The sequence below is a fragment of the Myotis lucifugus genome, unplaced genomic scaffold (genome assembly GCF_000147115.1).
Source record: "Myotis lucifugus unplaced genomic scaffold, Myoluc2.0 scaffold_101, whole genome shotgun sequence".
Taxonomy (NCBI): domain Eukaryota; kingdom Metazoa; phylum Chordata; class Mammalia; order Chiroptera; family Vespertilionidae; genus Myotis; species Myotis lucifugus.
The window spans coordinates 4,017,270-4,043,054 of NW_005871149.1; the positions used below are offsets into that span (position 1 = coordinate 4,017,270).

The 25,785-nt window shown below is 41.5% G+C and overlaps 1 protein-coding gene and 1 pseudogene across 1 annotated transcript; one reads left to right on the forward strand and one right to left on the reverse strand.

Annotated features, from left to right (window-relative positions):
• The first annotated feature begins 1,353 nt into the window (after nucleotides 1–1,353).
• LOC102423693 (calcium-binding mitochondrial carrier protein SCaMC-1-like) lies at nucleotides 1,354–22,046 on the forward strand. Its single transcript, XM_023757019.1, has 10 exons — nucleotides 1,354–1,550; nucleotides 1,654–2,338; nucleotides 3,991–4,117; nucleotides 7,686–7,773; nucleotides 9,258–9,369; nucleotides 13,054–13,212; nucleotides 14,645–14,797; nucleotides 19,201–19,368; nucleotides 19,943–20,093; nucleotides 21,706–22,046. Exons 1-10 carry the CDS (start codon nucleotides 1,354–1,356, stop codon nucleotides 21,876–21,878), a joined length of 2,013 nt encoding a protein of 670 aa, XP_023612787.1. The 3' UTR covers nucleotides 21,879–22,046.
• LOC102441317 lies at nucleotides 10,179–10,818 on the reverse strand (annotated as a pseudogene).
• Nucleotides 22,047–25,785: the final 3,739 nt, after the last annotated feature.

The following is a 25,785-nucleotide window of genomic DNA, read 5'->3' on the forward strand; positions in this document are numbered from 1 at the left end:
AACGATATTTGTAACACATGATAAAAAGCAATGTATTTCTTTGGTTAGTGAGCTTTCATGATATTGTAGGACATAGAGAAAAAAAAAAGTAAAACTGAATGATAAATAAAATAGGAATAAGTAAAACTTATTTTTTCACTGTATTTTTCTAAATCATGAATGTATTTTATTTAGAATGGATCTATATACTTTGCATATTCAATAGATAAGTATGTAATGAGCTTGGGGACAAATATTAGTTGAGTAAATTATGTTTATAGAAAAATCCCTACACTATGGTCCATAAAGACATTCTTAAGCTGTCATTCTGATGTCCTATCACCCTCTACTGGTCACTGAGCCAAATTACATTTAGTGGATTTCATAACTAAAATTTTTTTGTTCACTTGCTAAATCTAAAAAAATCTGCTCATGAATAAAAAATACATTGACAATAAATACTTCATAAACCATCTGTTTGTGTCTCTATCATTAGTCTGTGAGTCCTCAATGGAAGTTAGAGACTCATTTATCTTTGTATCTCTAGCAGCCAGCATAGTGTTGGCTGAGTATCTATATTCAGTAAATGGTGGATAAATGAAACACTGAGGCAATTTGCATAACTATAAGTCTTTATCATTAGTTTCTAAAGTTCTTTGTTTCATAAATATCATCATATGGATTTATAGAAAATTAGTGGTTATTTTCAAAATATTGATTTCTCATAAAATGCCCAAATTATTTTAACATCAATATAGTTTAACAGTTTCAAACCTATGTTCATAGTCATTTTTTTAAAATATATTTTGATTGATATCAGAGAGGAAGCGAGAGACAGAAACATCAATGATGAATCATTGATTGGCTGTCTCTTGCACGCCCCCTACTGGGGATCGAGCCTGCAATCCAGGCCTGTGCCCTGATGGGGAACTGAACACGGGACCCTTCAGTCCTATGCTCTATCCACTAAGCCAAACCAGCTAGGGCTGTTTATAGTCATTTTGATTGTAATTTAACCTGGGCATTTTTCTGGTTACCTGTTATTCTGACTAGTTGTGGATTATTGAGGATGTTTATTGGTTAGATGGAAGACCAGAAACAATGGTGGCTGCTGGCCTGGGTTAGTTTCTGTTTCACATTAACATGGTCCAGAGGCTGATGTCATCAGGATCCCACGTTCTGTCTTCCTGCTCCATCACGCCTAAGCTGTGTGTACTCAGTGGAGCAAAGAGGCGCAGAGCCTTTGGGGGAGCAAACTAGAATAAACTATATGTCAACGCTTCAGGTCAATAAATGTCAGTGCTCGGTTCCTCCAGAACCCCTCACCCTGCCTCCTGTAATTCTCTAGCGCCTGGACTTTAGAAAACCCCGGACATGGCGGAAACGCACGCTGTCCCAGGAGACAAAGGGAACTGTGTCGAGATGGAGGGCCTGGTCCTCAGTGTCTACACAGGCCCAGGATTAAACCGGGCAAGGGTTTCAAAGCGCCCCCTGGATGTTGTGACTAAGACATTAGGTAGGGCGGTGGCGGCTGAGATGAGGCTGCAGTGGCGCCAGGAGAAAAGTGGGAGGTGAGGAAGCGGACGGGTTTTTGGAAACACCCAGGTCGTAGAGGAAGCATAAGAGAGAGACGGGAATGGAGGGAAGGCGGTCCTGTCCAGACCTCTCCCGCAGGGTCAGTGGGGCCCAACTGCAGGGCGATGACCTTCCCTGGGAGGAGCGGTGGCACCAGGTCAGAGCAACTCACCTGCCACAGGCATGGAGTCAGCGCCGGGAGATGCTGGACACGGAGCTGCACTTCCAGGCCCCACACCACCTTCTACTTCCGGGTCAACCGGAAGTACCGTCCTGGTTGGCACCACGCTTTCCAGCTTCCGGTTGCGTGGTGCTTGGCAGGGAGGCCGTGTGCCCGAGGGTCCTGTCTGAGCGCGCCCGCCCGCCCGAGAGCCCAGAGGCGCGGGTATCCTGGCCCCGGGAGGCTCGGAACCCGGAACCACAGTGGCTCTGCCAGGCGGTTGCCATGGCCGCGCTGACGGCTTGGATCAGCCTCCTGGCGGCGGCGGCGTCGTGGAGGCGGCGGCAGGTGGCGCAGCCGGAGGGCGGGGCCGCCTCGCCGGGGCCCAGAGGCCAGGCGGCTTTGCGGGCCTGGCCCCCACCGGCCGGCACCAGAGGGGCCCTGCGGCGCCAGCTGCGGGGCTTCGTGCTGCCCACGGCCGCCTGCCAGGAGGACGAGGACATCTTCCCCTACAAGATCCTCTTCCAAGACCTTGACCGCAACGGGGACGGGGTGGTGGACATCACGGAGCTCAGCGAAGGGCTGAAAAACTGGAGCTCCACGTTTGGCCTGCAGTCGGAGAAGGTGCTTGACCCAGGGGACGTGGCTCCGGGCCCTGGAGGGACGTTGAGTAGAGCGGGAGGCCAGACCGCCTTCCTGGAGCTGCTTTCGGAGAGAGGCCCGTGTGTGAGGGGGGACTTCTCGCCCGGGAGCCCCTCCCGCACAGTAACGCGGGGAACCGTCTCCACCTCCTGAGACAGGCCCTGCCCGCAGGGCCCAGGCCTTCTCCTGGGCACGTTGGGGAATGCCCGGTGGGTTTCCGGTGGCCCAGTCGCCATGTACTGAACCCGCACAGGATTTCAGGAGCTGCGTTAGCCTCTGGGAATGCAGAGTTTTATAAAAGACCTCTTGGATTAGGGCGTTCGTAGGACAGGCCCAGATGGGGCCCCAGAGCTGCTGTGTGTCTCTGACATCCACAGGGTTTGGGGCGGGTCAGACCCTCATCCGTGGGTTGACAGTAGCTGATGGTTCAGCACGTCGCCCTAGTTAGGGGTGTCTTCCTTCTCTGGACGGGTCTGTGACTTGATTATTTAAGAATTGTTCAGATGGAAGTGACAGCATATCAAGAGAAAACAATTATTCTATTTCTCCTCTCTCAATGCTACACAGTCTTCAGGTACCACCCCACTTGTTTCCCGCGTGAGATGTGTGTGCCTGGTATGAAGTCCAAACGTTCCTGTGGCTCAGGAAATTCCTTAAGAGTTCTGTGCTCCAAAAACTCCTCTGAATGAACTTTTCTCTCATTATCTCGTACTTATATCCTCTCACTCAGCTTAGTCCCTTCAGATTAATGGCTTAATCATTAATATGTTATCTCTAGCATTTAAAAAAATACGTTTTTCATTGAATTTAGAGAGAGGAAGGGAGAGGGAGAAACATGGATGAGAGAAAAATATCAATTGGTTGCCTCCTGTACGCCCCCTACTGGGGGTTGAGCCAGCAACCCAGGCATGTACCCTGACCAGGAATCGAACCTGGTGACCTCTTGGTCCATGGGTTGATGCTCAACCACTGAACAACACCGGCCAGGCTAGAATTGCACATATTTTATCTCATTTAATTAATAGAGTGGGAGTCTCTGATGGCAAGAACTATGTATCTTGGTATCTTTATTTTTTAAAAATATATTTTATTGATTTTTTTACAGAGAGGAAGGGAGAGGGATAGAGAGTTAGAAACATCGATGAGAGAGAAACATCGATCAGCTACCTCCTGCACACCCTCTACTGGGGATGTGCCCGCAACCAAGGTACGTGCCCTTGACCAGAATCGAACCTGGGACCCTTCAGTCCACAGGCCGATGCTCTATCCACTGAGCCAAACCGGTTAGGGCTATCTTGGTATCTTTATTCTTTTTTTTTTTTTTTTGGTATCTTTATTCTTTCAAAGTATTTGGCATTCATTGATCACCGCAGGTAAATTCTTCTAAGATTCATAATTATTTGAAATGACATGTGGCTATTGACTCTAGTATTGCACAATTTATATATATATATATATATATATATATATATATATATATATATATTACTTAGCCTTGTATCTGTGACTGAAAAAATAGGCCAATGGCTGTGGATGGACATCATAATTAGCATGAGTGAAATTATTAATTGCCAATGGAATGATACAGGGGCTTCACTTGCAATGTTTCTGCAATGGTTTCTTCTTTCTTGCAGGACATTTTTAAAGCTGGAGATACCAATGCTGATTCAGGATTGGACTTCCAAGAATTTTTGCAATACCTTAAAGACCATGAGAAAAAAATGAGGCTGGCATTTAAGAGTCTGGACTTAAATAATGATGGTGTGTATGTGTGTGTTTTATTCACAATTAGCTTAGCATGAGTAGCAGTACCAAAGGATATGTTTACTAGCCTTTAATTAACTCCTGCTATCAAAGATTCAATTTTGTTACGTGTTTAGCAGTATTTTTTTAATTTCTAGAAATAATATATAAACTGTATTTATTGTTACAATTTCTGTGTGGTTACCATCTTTTTTTAAAAATTAATTAACTAATTAATTAATTTTGGTTACCATCTTTTAATAAAATAGTTTTTGCCCTCTGCTACGCTACTTGGCTGAGTGGGTAGGTCTCACCACTCATTTGCAGTATATGTCATGGTAGTTTAAAAAAATGTCATTTATTGTTTTCTTGTTTATTTTGAAAATATTTCAGTTGCAGGAAAGTTAGATAACACAGAAAACCTCCTGAAAGAAAGTAAAAGTTACTTGTAACGCTGTTGGCTAGAGATCAGATTTAGCATTTTAATTTATTTTTATATTTCCTTTTAGACTTTTTTGTCTGTTTTTTCCCCCCCTTGGTTTCTTTTCTCTCTCTGTAGATGCAATTGCAGTCACACTGTGTGTGTAGTTTGGTATCCTGCTTTTTTAAAAAATATTTTTATATTTATTGATTTCAGAGAAGAAGGGAGAGGAAGAGAGAGATAGAAACATCAATGATGAGAGAGAATCATTGATTGGCTGCCTCCTGCATGCCCCACACTGGGGATTGAGCCCGCAACCTGGGGATGTGCCCTGAATGGGAATCGAACCGTGACCTCCTGGTTCATAGGTCAGTGCTCAACCACTGAGCCACACTGGCTGGGCTTGCTTTTTTCTTTTAATGTTATCATGTAAGCATTTCTGCTTCATTTGATATTCTTCACAAACATACTTTTTTAACATATTTTTACTGATTTTAGAGAGGGAGAGGGAGTGAGAGATGGAAACATCAATGATGAGATAGAATCATTGATGGGCTGCCTCCTGCATGATTTGGGATCAAGCTTGCAACCTGTGCATGTGCCCAGACCGGGAATGGAACCTTAACCTCCTGATTCATAAGTCGGGCGACAAACATTTTTTAATGACTCTAAAATATTCCATTTGTGAGTAAACTTATCTAATCATTCCCATATTGCTAGATATTTAGGATGTTTCCAGCTTTTTGTTCTTATACATAGTGCTGTGAGCAGTATCCATGCTGGCTTGTTCTTTGTTACAAATCCTTACCTCAGAGAGACTGAATGTAGAGTAGAACACTTCTGCATCCATATGTGGCTGACCCACCATGGGTAATCAGAACCTACTTATAATCTATATAAGAAACATATGTTAATTTTTAACTTTTGTGAAATCTAATTTTTGTTAATTAAAAAATTGTAAGTGTACCAGGAAAGTGATGTAAAGCAGTGGTTGCCAACTGGTGGTCTGCGGCCCACTGGTGGTCTGTGAGGTCCGAAAGGTTGGCGACCGCTGGTTTAAAGGATTCCACTGATGGATTCTTGGGTCAAAGAAAATATAACCTGAATATCAGAGGCTTTATGACCTGAGCACAAAAGTGGTTCCATTACCCTTAATCCCCAATGCACAGTGCTTCAAGCTTCCGGGCACTTCCCGGAAGGAGGTGTAGGCCTTTCTGGACAGTCATACTGAGGTAGCACCCAGAGGCATGTCTTGAAATGAGACTGGGCTGTCATTTGCTGCCACGCTAGGACTGACTGTTCTGCTCTTGTGCTGCTCTGAAATTTCACCATCTTGTTGATGAATCCGTCTTGTCAGATACATCAGGGAAATTAGAATGCCATTGGTAAAAATATTACGCGACTATTGTCCCTGGTGAAGTTGCACACCAGTGCTTGTAGTTACTGGTAATAATAGAGAATAGTCTTTCTGAGGCAGGATGGAAATCCCAAAGTAATATAGTGATTAGCAACATAGATCTTTTCATTTCTGCCTTGACTAGCCAAACTGGGACATCACAGTCTGGCCAAGGTCCACTCTGGCGGAGCAGGCGTCCCACTGGTTTCATTTTGTTTGAGCCCCTGAGCTGCGTCGTAGATAGGAAGCCCCGCTGTTGCCACCAGGGCTGCTGCCCACCTGGACTGGTGGCTCCGGCTCTGGCAGCCCTGCAGGGCCCTCTGACTGAGCACCTGCTCTCAGCGTCCTCATTGCTGCCGCCTCAGTGGCCACTTTTGTGTAGCGCTTTCCTTATCCCAGTGGTTGGCAAACTCATTAGTCAACAGAGTCAAATATCAACAGTACTTCTTCAAAATAGACTCACCCAGGCCGAAAACCGACTTCTGCGCATGGGCCACGAAGTTTCAATCGCACTGTACATGCGCGCCTGCACGTGGTATTTTGTGGAAGAGCCACACTCAAGGGGCCAAAGAGCCGCATGTGGCTCTCGAGCCGCAGTTTGCCGACCACTGCCTTATCCAATGTTGAGTGGCTTTATTTTCATGCCCCCGAATCAGAGCTTCAGAATTAGCTTTTTAATTCTTTCCAGCTAGGTACAATAATCAAGGTCTGTCTTAGATCTACAAACTTCGTATGGCAGCCCTTGCAGCCAGATGTGTTTAGAAATTTAGAATTTTGCTTTTAGAAAACGGGTACTGTGCATATATGTTATTATTTAATAATTAAAGTAGGGTCTGGGGCACCACTGTGCAACTATACAGTTGACCTTGAACAACAGGGGCTTTAGGGTCACTGACCACCATACTGTAAAAAATCTGAGTACAACTTTTGTGTCCCTAAAAAGATAACACTAGCCAGCCCTTCACATCCAAGGATTCAACCAACTGTGTATTGAAAACAGTATTTAAAAAATATATGTTTATTTTTTTCATAGAGGAAGGGAGAGGGAGTTAGAAACATCAATGATGAGAGAGAATCATGGATCAGCTGCCTCCTGTACACCCCTTACTGGAGCTCGAGCCTGCAACCTGGACATATACCCTTGGCTGGAATCGAACCCAGGACCTTCAGCTTCAGGCCGACACTTTATCCACTGAGCCAAACCAGCTAGGGCGAAAACAGTATTTTTGATTTGTAGTTATAAAACCATGGCTGGAAATTCGAAAATACTGTTTTTGATAAGAGGTTGGTTGAACCCTCAGAGGTTGGTTGAACTCGGGGACGCAAAACCTGTGGATGCGAATCCCCTATTGTATTTATTGAAAAGAATCCGTGTAAAAGTAGACCCGTACAGTTCAAACATGTATTGTTCAAATGTCAACTGTACATGAATATTCCATCAATGAAACAAATGCATAACCCTGAATTAGATAAATAATTGATTAAAATTAACTTCACATCAGTTTGAGACATGTTTTGCCAACAAATATTTTAGTGCCACATTTACAAAACATTTTTTATTTTTAAAAATTCTGGAATGTAAAGCCCTTTTTAATTAAAGTATAGTTGACAAAGTGTCTTACTTTTAGAGCATTTTAGTCTTTGGGCTGTGAATATGGGATGGGCGGCCTATAAAGGACATGGGCTTTTGAAGACTATTGTGTTCTAAGTATATTTTGCCTTGTTATCTTCTGAGAGACTTTAATGACATTTTTTTTCACTTTTTAAAGGAGTAATAGAAACTTCAGAAATAATCACTGCTTTGAAGTCACTGGGTGTAGATATTTCTGAAGCTCAGGCAAAAAATATTCTCCAAAGGTCAGCCCTGCTTATTTTTAATAGTTTTCATTTTTGTTTAATATTCTAAGTTAGAAACTAATTTCTATAAATATAGCCCATTCTTCCCTTCCGTCCCTCCCTCCCTCCCTCCCTCCCTCCCTCCCTCCCTCCCTCCCTCCCTTCCTTTATTTCAACATTGCTCACCTTCAGGATTTCCATTAAGCTCACAACCCTCTAGTAACTACGTTTGTTAGTCGGATGGAGTTGTATAACTTAGCACTTGGCCGTACACACGTTGTGTTCAGTTTTGTAATTGTTCATAGTGAGAGGATATGTTCTACACCCGTTATTTTGTCTTGGCTGGGACTGGACATCATAAGGATCTTTTTGTTGGCGGATGGAATTTGCTTTTTAGAATTTCCATTGAGAAAAATGCAATTGAAAAGCATTTCACTTAATTCCACCTTTAACTTAGACTTCAAAGAAACAATAGCTGTTGTGTTTTTTGATTTTGAGATGCTTAAAAGTCGAGTAAACCCTGAATTTTTCATGGTAAAAAGTGAGTCTTCTCTTTAAATTAATAAGTAAAAGGTTATTTTAAAGTTGATTTAAAAGCTATAAGTAGGGAAAAGAGGGTCAGAGGAAAAATATTATTAGAAGATTCATAAGGTATAAGGTTCATCCTCAGTTTTATTCATTTATTCATTCATTCAACTAACATTTACTGAGTGCTCAGTGCTAGCAATATAAAGGTGACTTTAAATAGCCTTCCCTTTAAAAGAGCAAGGCATATGTGAGAGAAATACAAGTAAATAGTTAAAATTCCATCAGCGGGGCATTCTACAAAATATCTGATCAATACTTTTCAAAACTGTCAATGTTACCAAAAACAAGGAAAGTTTGAGAAACTGACACAGCCAAGAGGAGCCTAAGGTGACATGACGATTACCTCATAATCCTAAAACAAAAGAGGAACATTAGTTAAGAACGAAGGAACTCTGAGGATAGTGTGAACTTTAGTTAATGATGTATTAATATTGGTTCATTAATTGTAACATGTACCATAATAATGTAAGATGATACCATTAGAGGAAAAGGGGTGTAACTCTGTATTATATTCCCAATTAAAAAAAAATCCTCACCCAAGGATATGTTTTTACTGATTTTTAGAGAGAGAGGAAAGGAAGGAGGGAGGGAGAGAGAGAGACCTTGATCAGTTGCTTTCTGTATGTGCCCTGACTGGGGATCAAACCCCCAACCTAGGTATGTGCCCTGACTGGGAATTAAACCTGCAACCTTTTGGTGTACAGGACAACGCTCAACCAACGGACCCACCCAGCCAGGGCTATATTCTCAATTTTTCTAAAAAATAAAGTCTATTAAAATATGAAAGTACAGCACTGTTCATGAAGTCCAAAGGAATGGCTTCTATCATAAATATGTAAGAAGCATTTAATTAATTTTTATCATGGTGCTATCTTTGTTATAAATGTTGTAAGCACTATTTGTTTTTTAAATTCCAGCATGGACAGTGATGGATCAATGACAGTAGACTGGGATGAATGGAAGTACTACTTTTTACTTCATCCCGCAAAAAGTATCGATGAAATTGCTGGCTTCTGGAAGCGTTCTACTGTAAGATTAGTTTGTATTTTTTATCTGTCGTAAGTGTCATAGCTGTTATTATGGTCACATAATCCCTATAATACTTTCAGCCTCAGTGGCTAAAGAAACAGTAGTCTCTCCTCATAGTGTTTTCTCTAATTCCCCACCCACAAAAAATGCTTTTCTCTTATGCTTCCTAAAGAATGTTACCTGAGTTTCTGAGTCAGAAGGAATATGCATTTGTAAAATTTTTAGGGTGTTCAGTCTTCATTTTCCAAAATACCATCTAGCCATGTTATTTCCCAGAATGGCTTGCTACGCCAGCTCACTCCCACCAGCAGTGCCGGAACGTTCCTGCTTCTCTTTATATTACTGTTACTGGGAATTACCCAGTTTTCTGACATTTGCCATTTTGTTGGACATAAAGTGATATCTTGTTGGTTTAATGTGCATCTCATTGATCCCTACTGCATTTGTATCTTGGTCTGTTTTTTCAAATGTATTGAGATATGATTGGTATATAACATTTGTAAGTTAAGGTGTATAACATATTTGAGACACTTCTATATTGTGAAATGATGACCACAGTAGGGTTAGCTAACACCTCCATCACCTCACATAATTACTGTTTCTACTTTCCATGGGATCCCCAGAACTTAGTCATCTCAGAACTGGAAGTTCGTCCCCTTTGGCCAGCGCCTCCCCGTTTCCTCCACTCCCCAGCTCCTGGCAACCACCATTCTACACTCCACTTCTATGAATTTGGCTTTTTATTTGCTTTTATTGTGGATAGGAAGTAGGGTTTACTGGTGGTTGTAAGGAGGGGGCAGCACCGAGACTCATGAGTGCAGGGCCCACCATTTTGTAGGGGACCACGACGATGGATGTATTTGACCCCACAGCCATCTGGGATGAGCCGCTTTTCAGCCACCCTGTCTTCAAACTCATCCGAATTACATTTAGTCCAATCCCCCTTCTTGGAGATGTGGATCTTCTGGTGGCCAGGGTGCTTGAACTTGGCTCTGCGTAGGGCCCAATGACATGATCCTTGGTCTGCAGCTTGGTGCGGATGGACATGACATGGCCAACATGGACCCTGGCCACGGTGCCCTGGGGCTTTCCAGAGGCACCCTGCATGCCTGTCTGGAGCCTGTCAGCTCCAGCACAGGACATCTTGTTGATGTGGATGACGTGGGAGGGGTGGAGCCGCCCTCGGAGGTGAAAGCCATCTTTGCCAAGTACATGCTTTTCACCATGTACTTGTTGGCACAAATGCGGGCAGCCTCCAGGGCTTCGGAGGAGAGCTGCTCGTATTCATCTGACACCATGTGCCACAGAGTGGGAACTTGTCCACTTTTGCCTTCTTCTGCCCCAGGTCAAAGATGTGGATCTTGGCATCAGGGACACCTCAGCACAAAGGAGACTTTGGGTACGGCTGTTCTTACAATACCGGTAACCCCGGGAGGGGCGGCGGCCCATGGCAACACCAGGGTCTTCAGTGGCACGCTGAAGGGAAAGACTGTGAATCTGGCTTTTAGATTCCACATAGAAGTAATTCCATACAGTGTTTGTCTTTCTGTGTCTGACTTATTTCACTCAGCATGATGTTCTCCAGGCCCATCCATATTATGGAAATGGCAGGACTTCCTTCTTTCTCATGACAGTACAGTGACCATTGTTTATTATTATTATTTTTATTTTTTATTGCTTAAAGTATTACAAAGAGTATTACATATGTCTCCTTATTTTTTCCCCGCCCTTGACAATCCCCTGGCCTCCCCTAACCCCCAGTGTCTTATGTCCATTGGTTATGCTTATATGCATGCATACAAGTCCTTCGGTTGATCTCTTACCCCCCCCCCCCGCCTTCCTGCCCCTCAACCCTCCCCGGCCTTCCCGCTGTAGTTTGACAGTTTGTTCAAGGCAGCTCTGCCTCTGTATCTATTTTATTGTTTATTATTGTACATAGATGTGTGTCTATGTGGGTATGGGTGTGTATGTATATCTTGCCAATACTTGTTATTTCTTTTCCTTTTTTTTTTTTTAGGAAATAGGCATTCTAATAAGTGTGAGGTAGTAACTCATTGTGGTTTTTTTAAAAAAATATTTATTTTTATTGATTTCAGAGAGGAAGGGAGAGGGAGAGAGAAAGAGAAACATCAATGATGAGGGAGAATCATTGATCAGCTGCCTCTGGCATGTCCCACACTGGGGATCAAGCCTGCAGCCTAGGCATGTGCATCAAATCATGGCCTCCTGGTTCATAGGTCAATGCTCAACCACTGAACCTTGCCGGCTGGGCTCATTGTGGTTTTGATTCACATTTCCCCAGTGATTAATGATATGGAACATCTTTTCATATATATGGACATCTGTATCTCTTTAGTTCTTTTGTCCATTTTCAGTGGATTTATTTTTGTTATTGAGTTGTATGAGTTTCTTTAATATATTTTGGACATTAACCCCTTATCAGCTATATGATTTGTAGATATTTTCTCACACTTTGTAGGTTTTCAGTTTGATGTAATCCCACATATTAATTTTTGATTTTGTTAATTATGCTTTTGGTGTCAAATCCAAAAAGTCACTGCCAAGACCAATGTCAAGGAGCTTTTCTGCTGTGTTTTCTTCTAGGAGTTTAAGATCTAATGTTTAAGCCTTTACTCCATTTCGAGTTAATTCTTGTAAGTGGTGTGAGAGAGAGGTCCAGTTTCATTCTGCTGTATGTGATTATCCAATTTTCCCAGCACCATTTATTAAAGAGACTATCCTTTTCCACTGAGTATTCGTGGCTCCCTTGTCAAATATTAGTTGACTGTATCTGTGAGGGTTTATTTCTGGGCTCTCGATTGTTCCATTAATTTATGTGTCTGTTTTTATGCCATTACTATACTGTTTTGATTATCATAGCTTTATAGTATAGTTTGAAAGCAGGAGTGTGATTCCTCCAGTTTTGTTCTGTCTGAGGACTGCTTTGTCTATTCAGGGTTTTGTGGTTCCATGTGCATTTTAGGATTTCTTTTCTATTTCTATGGAAAATATCATTGGAATTTTGATGGGGATTGTATTGAATCTATAGGTGGTTTTGGGTAGTGTGGACATTTTAACAATATCAACCCTTCCTACCCATGAGCACCATATATCTTTCTATTTATTTGTGTCTTCAATTTCTTTTATCAGTGGGCATTGATCTTATAGTAAACCTATATCTGAATGCATTATTAAAAATTATTTGGTCTAGTACAGTGGTTCTCAACCTTCCTAACGCCGCGACCCTTTATACAGTTCCTCATGTTGTGGTGACCCCCAACCATAAAATTATTTTCATTGTGACTTCATAACTGTAATTTTGCTACTGTTATGAATCATCATGTAAATATCTGATATGTAGGATGTATTTTCATTGTTACAAATTGAACATAATTAAAGCATAGTGATTAATCGCAAAAACAATATGTAATTATATATGTGTTTTGCGATGGTCTTAGGCGACCCCTGTGAAAGGGTCGTTCGACCCCCAAAGGGGTCGTGACCCACAGGTTGAGAACCGCTGGTCTAGTACAAGTGCTAAGAACATTGTCAGTCTTCATTATCAGGAGATGAGAGATGAAAAAAAACTTGTGATTTTTGATCTTTGTAAAAAAATTATCCTCTTAATTTATCTAGTGTTTCCACTGTTCTCTATCATCTAATTCTGTTTTTACATTTTATTAGATAATTGACATAGGGGAGAGCATAGCTATTCCAGATGACTTTACTGTGGAAGAAAAGAGTTCTGGACATTGGTGGCGGCATATGGTGGTAGGAGGAATAGCTAGCGCCATTTCAAGGACGTGCACGGCACCTTTTGATCGCTTGAGAGTCATGATGCAGGTGATTGCGCAAGTTCGGTGGCCCTTACACATTAAAGTCATTTGAAAAATCCTTGATAATTTTCAAAAGAAATGTTTTGGCACATTTCATACTAGTCATTAAAATTGTACATTTTCTGAAAATGTAAAAGGTTATTCTCCTAATTTATCAAGTGTTCACACTTTTCTCTATCATCTAGTTCTGTTTTTACATTTTTGTTTTTACATTAAAGATTTCTTAATTTCTTAAAGATGCTTATATGCCGTTTAAATGAATTTTTATTTGAAATAATAAAATAATAGAAACACTCTATTAGATGTTTTTTTTTCAGAAATGTAGCTAAATCTATCAAAGAAGTGATAAAACACCATTAGTCTAATTTATTAGTTATTTCTAGCTTCTGACACTGCCCTAATAGCATGGTTCTACTCTACTATTTAAGTACTAAGAATATTTTTAAAAATGGAAATTAAGTTACTTGGAGCAGATTACTAACTTTTACCTCTTTAGAGTTAATGTTGTCTAATTTCCTCTTTTTTTTTTTTTTTACTGAGTAATGAATTGTTAACAGTAGTTATAAAATACTGCAGATTTAATCGGTTAAATAATTAAGATTTAATATTTGCTGAATATTTTCTCTGCAAGGGTATAAAAATTAGTCCACAACCTAGTAAATTTACATACTTTAGTGTTTTGTTTTCTTTGGGATTTTTGGTAACATTGTGACAATTGGTACTGGATTATGAATAGGTTTTCTTTTGTTGTTTTTTGTTTTTTTTTAAAATATATTTTTACTGATTTCAGTAAGGAAGGGAGAGAGAGAGAGATAGAAACATCAGTGATGAGAGAGAATCATTGATCTGCCTCCTGCATGCCCCCTACTGGGGCTTGAGCCTGCAACCCATGCATGTGCCCTTGACTGGAATCGAACCCAGGACCTTTCAGTCTGCAGGCTGATGCTCTATCCACTGAGCCAAACCGGCTAGGGCTCTTTTGTTGTTGTGATGTCTGATCTTATTTTCTAAGATCTTAGAAAATCTTATTTTTGACCGACTCAGATTTAGAGGGAGGAGCTGCCAAGGGGCACAGCCTCTGTCTCTTGGCGATCTGTTCCTGGTGTTTTTGTCTTCCTTCATCTCCCGGCCGGATTCTGCAGCCTCTGGACTCTGCGCTTCTTCCTTAGTTTTCTTACTGTGCTGCTGCTTCAGAGCAATAGCTGATGTGTGGACAGTTGCAGGACACGTGGAGCAGCAAGGTGCTGAATCTGGGGGACTTCAGTCCGGGGTTTCACACCTTCTGTGTTTTGGGGCTTCCTGACAACAGACTGATGGACATCATCATCTTTAGAGAGGTTGGGAAGTTTGAAGATTCTGCCAGCTCTTTTGAGCCCCAGGCGATGAGGCACAGCCCTGTTAGTTGGTCCAGGAAAATCTTCCTTCTCTTTTTTTTCTAGGTTCATAGTTTAGAGCCAACGAGAATGAAGTTAATTGGTGGGTTTGAGCAGATGATAAAAGAAGGAGGAATTCGTTCTCTTTGGCGAGGAAATAGTGCAAATGTTTTAAAAATTGCACCTGAGATGGTCATCAAGTTCGGGGCCTATGAACAGGTAAAATGCTATCGTCTGTGAAATTTTACAACAAAGACCAGATTTAAAATGGAATGTTTAAAAAGTTCAGGCTTTCATGAGAAAACTGGAGTGTCAAGCGATAGCTGTCAATTTAAATATAAGTGACTTTGTTTTCACTTGGTTAGTGTTGTTTTTATATTGCTTTTGTTTATAAGGAATGTTTCATGGCCCCAGCCAGCTTGACTCAGTGGACAGAGCGTCGGCCTGTGGACCGAGGGGTCCTGGGTTCGATTTCGGTTGCAGGCTTCTCCCCGGCCCTGGCCCTGGTCAAGGCTCAAGCAGGAGGCAACCAATTGATGTGTTTCCCTCACATCGGTATTTCTCTCTGTTTTTCCCTCTCTCTTCCACTCTCTAAAAATCAATGGAAAAATATCCTCGGGTGAGGATAAAAGAAATGTTTCATAGATTATAGTATATTATCATAACTGATGTGTATTATTAGTTCTTTTCATTTCAATGTCACAGTGAAGGAAGCCCTCTAAAACATTTCGATATTGGTTTTCCTTTGAGCAATTTGAATGTTTTATTTTAAATTTGTTAATCTGATTTAAGATTTTAATTGTACTTAATCAATTAATGTTAAGATGAGCTATATTTATTTTTAAATAGTGTAACCTATTAGCATCACATAAGAGTCTACGAGTGCTCTATGCACATCTCAAGGTTTCCATTTTCTGGGCTGGCCCGGCTCTGATAGCTTCAGAAAAGGCCCAGGGAAGAAAAGCAGAGAGAGCCTTAGCTCACGTCTCATAGATCTTACTAAAAGCAGCAAGGAGTGGGCAACACTGACCAGCATTCTGAGATTTTGCAATCAGTTTTCCTAGAGCTTCAGGCTCAGAAAGCACACGGTCTACCTTCCAAATTATCACAGGAGGCAGCTTCAGCAAGCATTTCCACAAAGCCCTGGACTCAGATTGCAGTATCTGTGTCCTAACAGGGCCACAAATTGTTGGTTTTAGTTATGACAGCACCCCCAGCTGGTAACCAATTGCAGCACTTGTTAGGGTTCATTCTAAGCTGTTGTATCAAAGAAATACCAAGATACAGTAGCTTAAATATGCTAGAGGCAAGTAGTCCAGGGCTAACAGTATAGCTCTGTCATCTTCAACACTCAGCTTCAAAGGTCACACCCATCTGCCATTTCCCAAGTAGAGGAAAGAGCGATCCAAAAATCTTTCAGGAGATGTCTCATAATTTGCATACTCAATTTCCCCTCATTTCTCATTGGCCAAAATAGGTCACTTAGCCACCCAACCTAGCTGCAAGGGAGACGAGGGAAATGTAGTTTACAGCTGAGTTGGCTGTTACTAAACGGAAGAAGGTGATAATGAGTACTAGGAACAGACAGCAGTGTCTGCCACATGAACTGAACCAATCATACTTTCTGATGGGAAGTCACTGATTTGAGAACCAGAGAGTTAATTCTTAAGAAGATTGCATTGATGAGAGACCACTAGAAAAGGCCAACAGGAAAGCATCTTGCCTAGGATAGATAATCTGCTTGCTAAGCCTATCTTGGATTCTAAATGAGTTTCCAGTTTCAGTCTCATGAAACTTGACTTATTTAGTTCCTGTGAAGCCTGACCTTTAGGCTGGTATTTCTGATTTTCTTATTTTTTTAAAAAAAATATATATTTTTATTGATTTCAGAGAGGGAGAGAGAGATAGAAACATCAATGATGAGAGAGAATCATTGATTGGCTGCCTCCTGCACATCCCCTAGTGGGGATCAAGCCTGCAATCTGGGCATGTTCCCTTGACCTGGGACCTTTCAGTCTGAAGTTCGATGCTCTATCCACTGAGCCAAACCAGCTAGGGTGCTTTCCTTATTTCCACATGTGCTATTGCAGTCGCCTCCCTGTTTCTTGAGCTAAGCAGAGTAAACTGTTGTTCCTTGTAACAAACGCAATTTACCTGGTTACTATTCCTGATTACCCAGTTACCAAAGAATATTTAGTACCTTCCACATGGAAGGTGAGAGGCTAAAAAGAGATAAAAGATAGATTCCGTGCACCCTTTGTGTCATTTGTATGTCTTTTATGAAATAGTATGACAGTCATGAAGATGCTTAAGTGATTTAATGTTGCTGACTTACTCATCAGAAAAAAGGGGAAAAGGTTCTTATTATCTTAGATAATTGCATAAAAATTGAAATCAAGTATTCTACTAGATGTTAATATCAGGTATCTAGAATACTTTTTCAAATCATCTTATAGTACTAATTAATGTTATAAACTTAGAAACAATATAGAATCCATTTCAGTAATATTGTACATTTCAATACTTTTATTTATACAGTATAAGAAATGGCTTAGTTTTGATGGTGCTAAAACAGGAATTATTCAGAGATTTGTATCTGGTTCATTGGCTGGTGTAACTGCTCAGACCTGTATTTACCCCATGGAGGTATGTATTATTATAAAGTTTTAATAAAGTAATACTTTCTAATTTTTTATAAATGAATTGCAGATCAAGAATTTGCATAATAAACAATTTTATAGCTACTGGACTTAAAGCTCATATCAAGTATCAGTTGGCCTTAGTGTATATATATATATTTTGTTGTTGTTGTTATTTAGGATAAAGATGGTATTGTAAATGTACCAAGAAGATAACAGTTTTGTTGTCTGCTGTTTAATTGACTCATTCATTAATACTGCACACCCCTATGGGTGAGGTACTTTCCTAGGTCCAGAGATGAGTCAGACAGACATTTGGCCTTGGAGCTTCTTATAGTCCAGAAGGGAGACAAAACATACACATCAATGCTGATGGTCCAACATATAAAATACAAATTCTAGAAGAGAGAGCAATAGGAAGCGTTAATGGAAATTTAAAGGGGAGAAATTTCCAGTTAGGGATTTCATGAAAGGCACAAATAGAATGGGTTAGAATTTGGAAATTCAGAGATATTGGATAAGAAGAGAGTGCACTGCCCTGGGGAGGGCAGTACTTTCAGAATGGGGTCATTCAAAGTATAGGGTCCTGCAGAGAAGGTTATAAAACAAAGGCCTTCCATCTGACTGCTCAGAGGCGGCTCAGGCAGTCTGCCCCATCAAGGCAAAGTCGATAGTTTTTATTTTTTTATAAATCTTTATTGTTGAAAGTATTACATATGCTCCCTCACCCCACCCCACCCCCATTGATCCCCTCCAGCCCGCTCCCACCCCAGGCCTTCACCACCCTATTGTCTGTGTCCATGGGTTATGGATATATACATATAAGGTCTTTGGTTGATTACCTCCTACCCACCCAATCAAGGCAAAGTAGATCTAAAAAAAATAAATCTTGGCTGCTTTGGAGAGATTTCTCCTACTACTGTATGGATCTCCCTAAATCAGTGGTTCCCAAACTTATTTGGCCTACCGCCCCCTTTCCAGAAAAAATATTACTCAGCCCCTGGAAATTAATTTTTTAAAAATTTTAATAGCAGCTACTCATCGCCCCCAAATGCACCTGTGGCCATCACCGCTCCCCTGGATCGCTGCAGCGCCCACCGGGGGGCGGTAGCGCCCACTTTGGGAATCACTGCCCTAAATTAAATGAATAGAAGTTAAGAGGACAAGGAGTGAGGTTCTAGCAGAAGAATTACAGGGAGCATTGGAATACTGTGCAGCCGCCTCCTGGAGCCCACTGGGGCCCTCTATTCCTGCTCTGTTACTGCTTCATGAGCACAAAATGAGTCCAAGTCATATTAAATGACTTGGCATATATAGGCCCTGTTGTCATGTTGGTTCTTCACTTTGACATGACCGTGTACTTCTTTCAAACTTGGAGTTTGGCTATAGTTTTTAAAAATATATATATTTTATTGATTTTTCACAGAGAGGAGGGGAGAGGGATAGAGAGTTAGAAACATTAATGAGAGAGAAACATTGATCAGCTGCCTCCTACTGGGGATGTTCCCACAACCAAGATACATGCCTTTGACCGGAGTCGAACCTGAGACCTTTCAGTCCGCAGGTCGACGCTCTATCCACTGAGCCAAACCGGTTAAGGTTGGCTATAGTTTTGGCAAGAGGTACCACCAGCATGAGAAAAAGAGCCAATTTCATTTAGCACTTTAAAAAAACAACCTATCTGAAGCAGTAATGAATGTGTTTCAGAATATGTTGCCTTACAGCCCAGTAAGGGGGTTTGAATGGATATATCAATTAGAGCCACAGTGATGAGTTATATTCTCCTGTTTAATTTTTTTAAAAAGCTCTATACTGTATCAGTTCATGTTTGAGTCAGTAAGGAATCAAAATTATGTTTAAGATTGCTTTCTTTTTTGATTTCTATGATAATTAGTAAACATTGTGATCCAATATAGCTTTCTAGATTGCTAGGTGAGCTGAATGACTCTGGTAATATATTTTCAATATGTTCTTCCCCTTTAGGTAATAAAGACCAGACTGACTGTGGGTAGAACTGGACAGTACTCAGGGATTATTGATTGTGGCAAGAAGCTTCTGAAACAAGAAGGTGTTAGAACCTTTTTCAAAGGCTATGTCCCTAACTTGCTAAGCATTATACCTTATGCAGGCACAGACCTCACTGTTTTTGAGGTGAGTTTATCCCCATAATGTGACATTATGTGTTACATTGGAAAATTTGGTACAATAACGGTTTTTATTCTAAAAATTGGTTATAAATGACTTTTCATGAAATAGCTTCTGACCTGAAAACTTAAGTCTCTCTGAATAAGTTGCCTAATTTACGAAATTTTTTAAAAAAATATTTTTTAATTGATTTTTTACAGAGAGGAAGGGAGAGGGATAGAGAGTCAGAAACATCGATCAGCTCCCTCCTGCACACCCCCTACTGGGGTTGTGCCCACAACCATGGTACATGCCCTTGACCGGAACCGAACCCGGGACCCCTCAGTCCGCAGGCCGACGCTCTATCCACTGAGCAAAACAAGTCAGGGCTCATTTATGAAATTTATAAAATGGAGGCAACAATACTGACTTGTCAGGTTTCTGAGGGATTAACTGAGGTAACATCTACGGAAATGCTCAATATCATTCCAGAATCAAGAAGCTACTCAGTAATGTTTCCTGCAGTTGTGTGAACAATGAATTTCTTCTCCTTCGACCTGCACAGTAGTTAAAGGATGTTTCCTGATTTCTTCTCTTCCAGCTTTTGAAGAACTATTGGCTCGAACATTATGCAGGAAGCTCTGTAGACCCCGGCTTAATGATTTTGCTGGGATGTAGCACGCTGTCGCACACCAGTGGTCAGATAGCCAGCTTCCCTCTGACCCTTCTTAGAACACGCATGCAGGCTCAAGGTGAGTGTGTGGGTTTTTAAATGAAGTAAGAATAAATTTAAAAAGCTAATAAAATTGCCCTAGCTGGTTTGGCTCAGTGGATAGAGCGTAGGCCTGCAGGTTTGATTCCGGTCCAGGCACATACGTAGGTTGCAGTTTGATCCCTGGCCCTGGTTGAGGTGAGTGCAGGAGGCAGCCAATCAATGTCTTTCTTTCATTGATGTTTCTCTTTCTCTGTCTCTCCCCCTCCCTTCCACTCTCTCTAAAAATCAATAGAAAAATATCCTCAGGTGAGGATTAACAGCAACAAAAAGAAAATTTTAAAAAGCGAATGAAATAAAGAAGTAATAAAATCGTTATTAATTCCATGAATTAAAAATAAAAAAACAGTTAAAACAAGTTGTTTTAAATGAGTAGAAATTGATTTCAAAATCAGAAAAACTGTAGAATTGCTGAATAAAAAGCTAACTTTCTGATTGTTAATGCATGATCTTGAATTTATCGTAGAGCTTTTTGTGGAGTTTAGATTTTCTTTCCTCTACAAAGTTCTACTTGGAACTCTGCACATGTTTCTGTCCCCAACGGTCGTTTTCCAGAGCTTACAGTTAGGAAGCGCCAAGCAGAGCAATAGGACGGGTTTTACTGTCCTCAGATTGAATCAGCAGTAACTCAGGATAACTTGGAATTCCTTTGACATTCTGCAGCGGGAACTTAGTACATTTGTGCAGTTGAACACGCTGTTTTGTTCTCTTTGACGAGGAGACGTCAAACAGAAGGGAGGGCATCTGCTTGTTCCTCTTAGGTGCAAAGTCAGAAATTTAGGTTTTAAGAAAATACCCTTCAAGTTGGAAAAAAAAAGCTCTCACATAATCCTATTAGTATCTTCCCCAGTAAATTCCTTAAGGCCGTGGTTCTCAACCTGTGGGTCTCGACCTCTTTGGCCAAACGACCCTTTCACAGGGGTTGCCTAAGACTATCCTGTATATCAGATATTTACATTACGATTCATAACAGTAGAACATTACAGTTATGAAGCAGCAACGGAAATAATTTTATGGTTGGGTCACAACATGAGGAACTGTATTTAAAGGGCCAGAAGGTTGAGAACCACTGCCTTAAGGGGTCATGTGGTAAGCAATATTCTCTTATATTCTTTCCCCCCTCTTCTTTTTAGGAAGATTTTGGGGTTTAATTTACATGGCATTCCGGGTGGGGGATCTCTCCATCCATCTCATCACCTGCCCACCCCCCCAGCAGACTATTGAGGTCACACTCATTCCCAGTGCTCCTGTGAGGTCCTCATTGAAGACTTTCAATGCTGTGCAGGATGGGAAGCTTTCATGTCTGCTGTGCAGTACGGCAGCTGCAAGGCGCACATGGCTGTTGGGCACTGGAAGTGTCATGTAACTGCGAAACTAAACTTTTAGTTTTACTTAATTTTAATTAATTTAGATTCAGATAGCCACATGTGTCTAGTGACTATGGTATTGGACCACATGGGACTATTCTATAGGTAGGGAGCGAGGTGTACTCTGAAATAATTTAATTCCCTGTAAATTCTTGTTAATCATTGTACTGTCTTAATATATGAAGATTAAATATTGAATTACACTGATTTTTTTTCAATTTATAGCACAGAAGGAAAAAACAACAACTATGATTCATCTCATTCAAGATATATATTACAAAGAAGGAAAAATGGGCTTTTTCAGGGGCCTCACCCCAAATATCATAAAAGTGCTGCCTGCAATATTCATAAGCTGTGTGGCCTATGAAATACTGAAAAGACCGTTTGGATTAACGTAGAAGTGAAATGTGAAATTGTTGTCATTACTGTAATCACTTAATTGTAAGATAATGCCTGGGTTATAAAGAGAAACTGATCTCTTCCTAAAAGGAAAGAAAGTATCAAATAATTGTTAAAACATTTTCTCTTCATGTTTTCTAGTATAAAACCTATAAATGAAATAATCATTTTGGTAAAGTGGACCCAGTTATTGCATCAGAGGTCAAAGTCCCATGCTGTCTTTTTTTTTTTAATTATAATGTATTAAGTGCCTGCTATGTGCCAGGTATTATTTCAAGGCACTTTAAAAGGTCCTCCTCTTGCTTAATTCTAACAACCATACTAGAAGATAGAGAGAGAGAGGAAGGGAGAGGGAGAGAGAGAAACATTGATATTAGAGAAACATCAATCAGCTGCCTCCTGCACGCCCCTACTGGGGATCGAGCCTGCAACCCGGGCATGTGCCCTGACCAGGAATCGGGCAACCTTTTAGTGCCCAGGGTGACGCCCAACCAACTGAGCCACACCGGCCAGGGTTATCCCAATTTTCAGTTGAGGAACTAAGTTTAGAGAGGTCAGTACTTTGGAAAGATCTTTTAACATTCTCTCCCTCATTAAGGATTGCACTCAGCCCTCACTCTCAGGGCCTCTGTTTCACATGAAGGTCTACTGTTTGCTATAACCTTGGTCATGGCTTGGATATTTTGTGAAATCTCTTAAAGTGATGATTTAACCCATTGTCCTTAGGGTACAGCCTCTCAGTTCTCTTAGATTGAGTCTCTAATACCACTTTCCAGTAAAGGCACCAGGATTCCTTAGTAGAAATAACCAATTGTAGGACTTGGGAAGGAAACATACATGAGGAGCCTGAGGACACATACGCACACATTGATGGGGACATAGCAACTGAAAGCTTCCAGTCACCAACGCTGGACCAATTGGAGCAACACATTAATGAAATAGAATTGGATTATAACCAGACATATAAAATAAATATCCAGGAGTCCATACTGATGTAAATGAATGATTGAATAAATAAATAAAGAAATGGGGAGAATAGACAAGTCTGTGGAAAAATTCCAGATAATTGATGTAGATCCCTCCCCCCCAGCTCCACACACATTGGTGTGGGCCATGTGCGGTGACTTCCAAAGAGTGCAGTATGGAAACGGGAAAAGAATACCTTTATTGGACAAGTGTGACAAACATCACCACATCCAGGGAATCAAAGTTGACATCACCTAAGTTGTAGCAATAGTATGTGCTATTGATCTGTGATGAAAAAGGCACTTTATCTCTGTGTCTTCCTTCCAAACCCCATAATCATAAAAAAAATATCAAAGAAATTCCAACTGACAAAATATCCCAGTTTACAAAATACCCGATCAGCACTCCAAGGTCATCACACACCAGGGGAATCTGAGAAACTGTCACAGCTACGCCAGAAGGAGGGTAAGGAGGCGTGATGACGAAATGTAATGTGGTGTCATGGGTGGGATCCTGGCGAAGAAAAGGGGCAGTAGGTGAAAAACTAAGGAGAAGGGAATAAAGTATGGACTTCAGTTAATAATATCAACATTGGCTCTTTAATTGTGACAGATGGACCATACTAATTTAAGATGTTAAGAAGAAGGGGAAAGTGGGCGTGGGGGCCTGGGAATTCTCTGTTATTTTCACAGATTTCTTGTAAATTGAAACTACTCTAAAGTTAAATGTTAATTTAAAAATAATTATGAAAATGCCTCCAACAATGATTATTTCCAAGTTGTTCTCTAGGAGATGGCATTATGCTCATTGAGAACCTACATAGTTAGTCCTGCACTTTAAGCTCCGAAGTCTTCCCTCTCCTGGCTCACCTAGAGAAATTGAAGATAAGGAGGAATGCATACATTTTTTTAAAAAAGGAATAGATAGTTAAGGACATTGTTTCACTTGCCATGGAGTTTGTGAACAGTATTTTCACTAGTTTGATTGGCTGCCCAATTCATAATTGTAATAATGGTGATGACATTCATTACGTAATATTGATGATGGTAACATTAATAATAAACTTCAGAGCCAGGTGGGGAAAAAGTTGGGTTTCTTGTTCACTCCTGTATGGCTGAGAGTAATAAAATCAGGATGGCATTCTCAAATCTGTATTGGAAAGACAGAGAAAACTGGTATTGATGTGATTTTCCTATAAGCAGTTAGCATAGCTGCTTGTATAAACTGAACTTTAAGAAAAGTGGTGTTATTCTATTAGAATACACAGTGCTGCCAGCCCCAGTAGAGTCTTTTTCTTAACGAAGGTAGTTGATCTATAGGAAAAGTCTCAGGAGGAGGGAATGAATTTTTCTTTTTGCTGTTTTTTTCCTGATTTGTTTTGAAAATTTGACAATTTACTTACAATCTGATATACTGAAACCCATGTCCATTAAACTTAATAAGGAAAATCTATCTGTGCATCTCTATCTCCTTCCAGAAAATGCTTTTCCCCTTTCCTTTACTTGGATTCACTGCTTTGGGCCCCAGAACAGTGTTAATTTCTCCATCAGTGAGCATCTAATTAAGTAAGATAAGTCCAGGAGCCCCTGATGAGGATTCGGAGAACTTAGTACCAGAAAGAACTTAGTTAAGAAAGGTTATCTCTGGTGCGGTATCCCACATTATGTGGTAAGTTCTGCCTTCCGTGTGCAGTGGCCTCAAGCCTATATCTGTACCCATCTTGAGAGGGTGGGCCTGAGGCTTTCTAGAAAGTGCTGCTGGCAGCCGCTACCTACTGTCTGTCAGGGGCAGAGCCCACTCACCCAGCTGTGGAGCAAGGTAGACCCTCTGGCCACTGCCCACCTGGATGGACTTGCTGTTTTCTGCAGAAGACCCCTGAGCTGCTCCATTTTTGGTTTTTGTCCCCCCGCCCCCCAGTTTTATTGATATGATTAATATAACACTGTCACTCTTAGGTGCTTTTTTTTTTTTTAAATATATTTTATTGATTTTTTACAGAGAGGAAGGGAGAGAGATAGAGAGTTAGAAACGTCGATGAGAGAGAAACATCGATCAGCTGCCTCCTGCACATCTCCTACTGGGGATGTGCCCGCAACCCAGGTACATGCCCTTGACCGGAATGGAACCCGGGACCTTTCAGTCCGCAGGCCGACGCTCTATCCACTGAGCCAAACCGGTTTCGGCTCTTAGGTGCTTCTTTCAAAAAATTGCTTTCCTATTTAATTCCTCTGCTTCTGATCACAAGGCTTGCATTTTTGTGAATGGAAAACAGGCCCAACCCGCTGTTGTGGCTCAGTTGGTTGAACTTCCTCCCATGCACCAAGAGGTTGCCTGTTCCATTGGGATCAGGGCATATGCCAGGGTTGCCGGCGGGATCCTCGGTAGGGGGCGTGCAGGAGGCAGCTGATTGGTGTCTCATCTCTCTTTCTCTCCCTCTCTCTCTCCTGCCACTCTCTCTAAAATCAATAAAAAAGAAAACAGGCCCAGAGATGTGCAGTGCCTGTGGAGTGATAGGAAAAAGTCAGAGATCTGTGCGAGATAAAGACCTGGAGGAGACAAAGCCCCAAGGCCCAGTTTCCAGGCGGCCAGCCTCCTCCCGGCAGGGCGCCAGGCTCAGCCAGGAGGGAAGAGGCTCCAAGTTAAGGAACCTGCGCTCCCAACTGCCCCCACTCCCCGCCCGTATTGTTGGCTCTGAGGTCCCCGACTTCGGGGGACTTGATCCTCGGTCCTCGCACCCGCGCCTCTGGCGGCTGGGACCCGGCCGGCCGTCCCCTCCGGTCCCACAGCCTCTGGAGACCCGGCGGCCCTGCCCCTTCCTGCCCGCCCTCGGCCGCCTGCTGGGGGCGGGCGCGGGAGCTCCTCCCCGCCTCCCCGAGCCCGGCCCGATGAAAACCTTGCTCCACACTGTCTAGTCTGCCTGGAGACCCAAATTGAAAACAG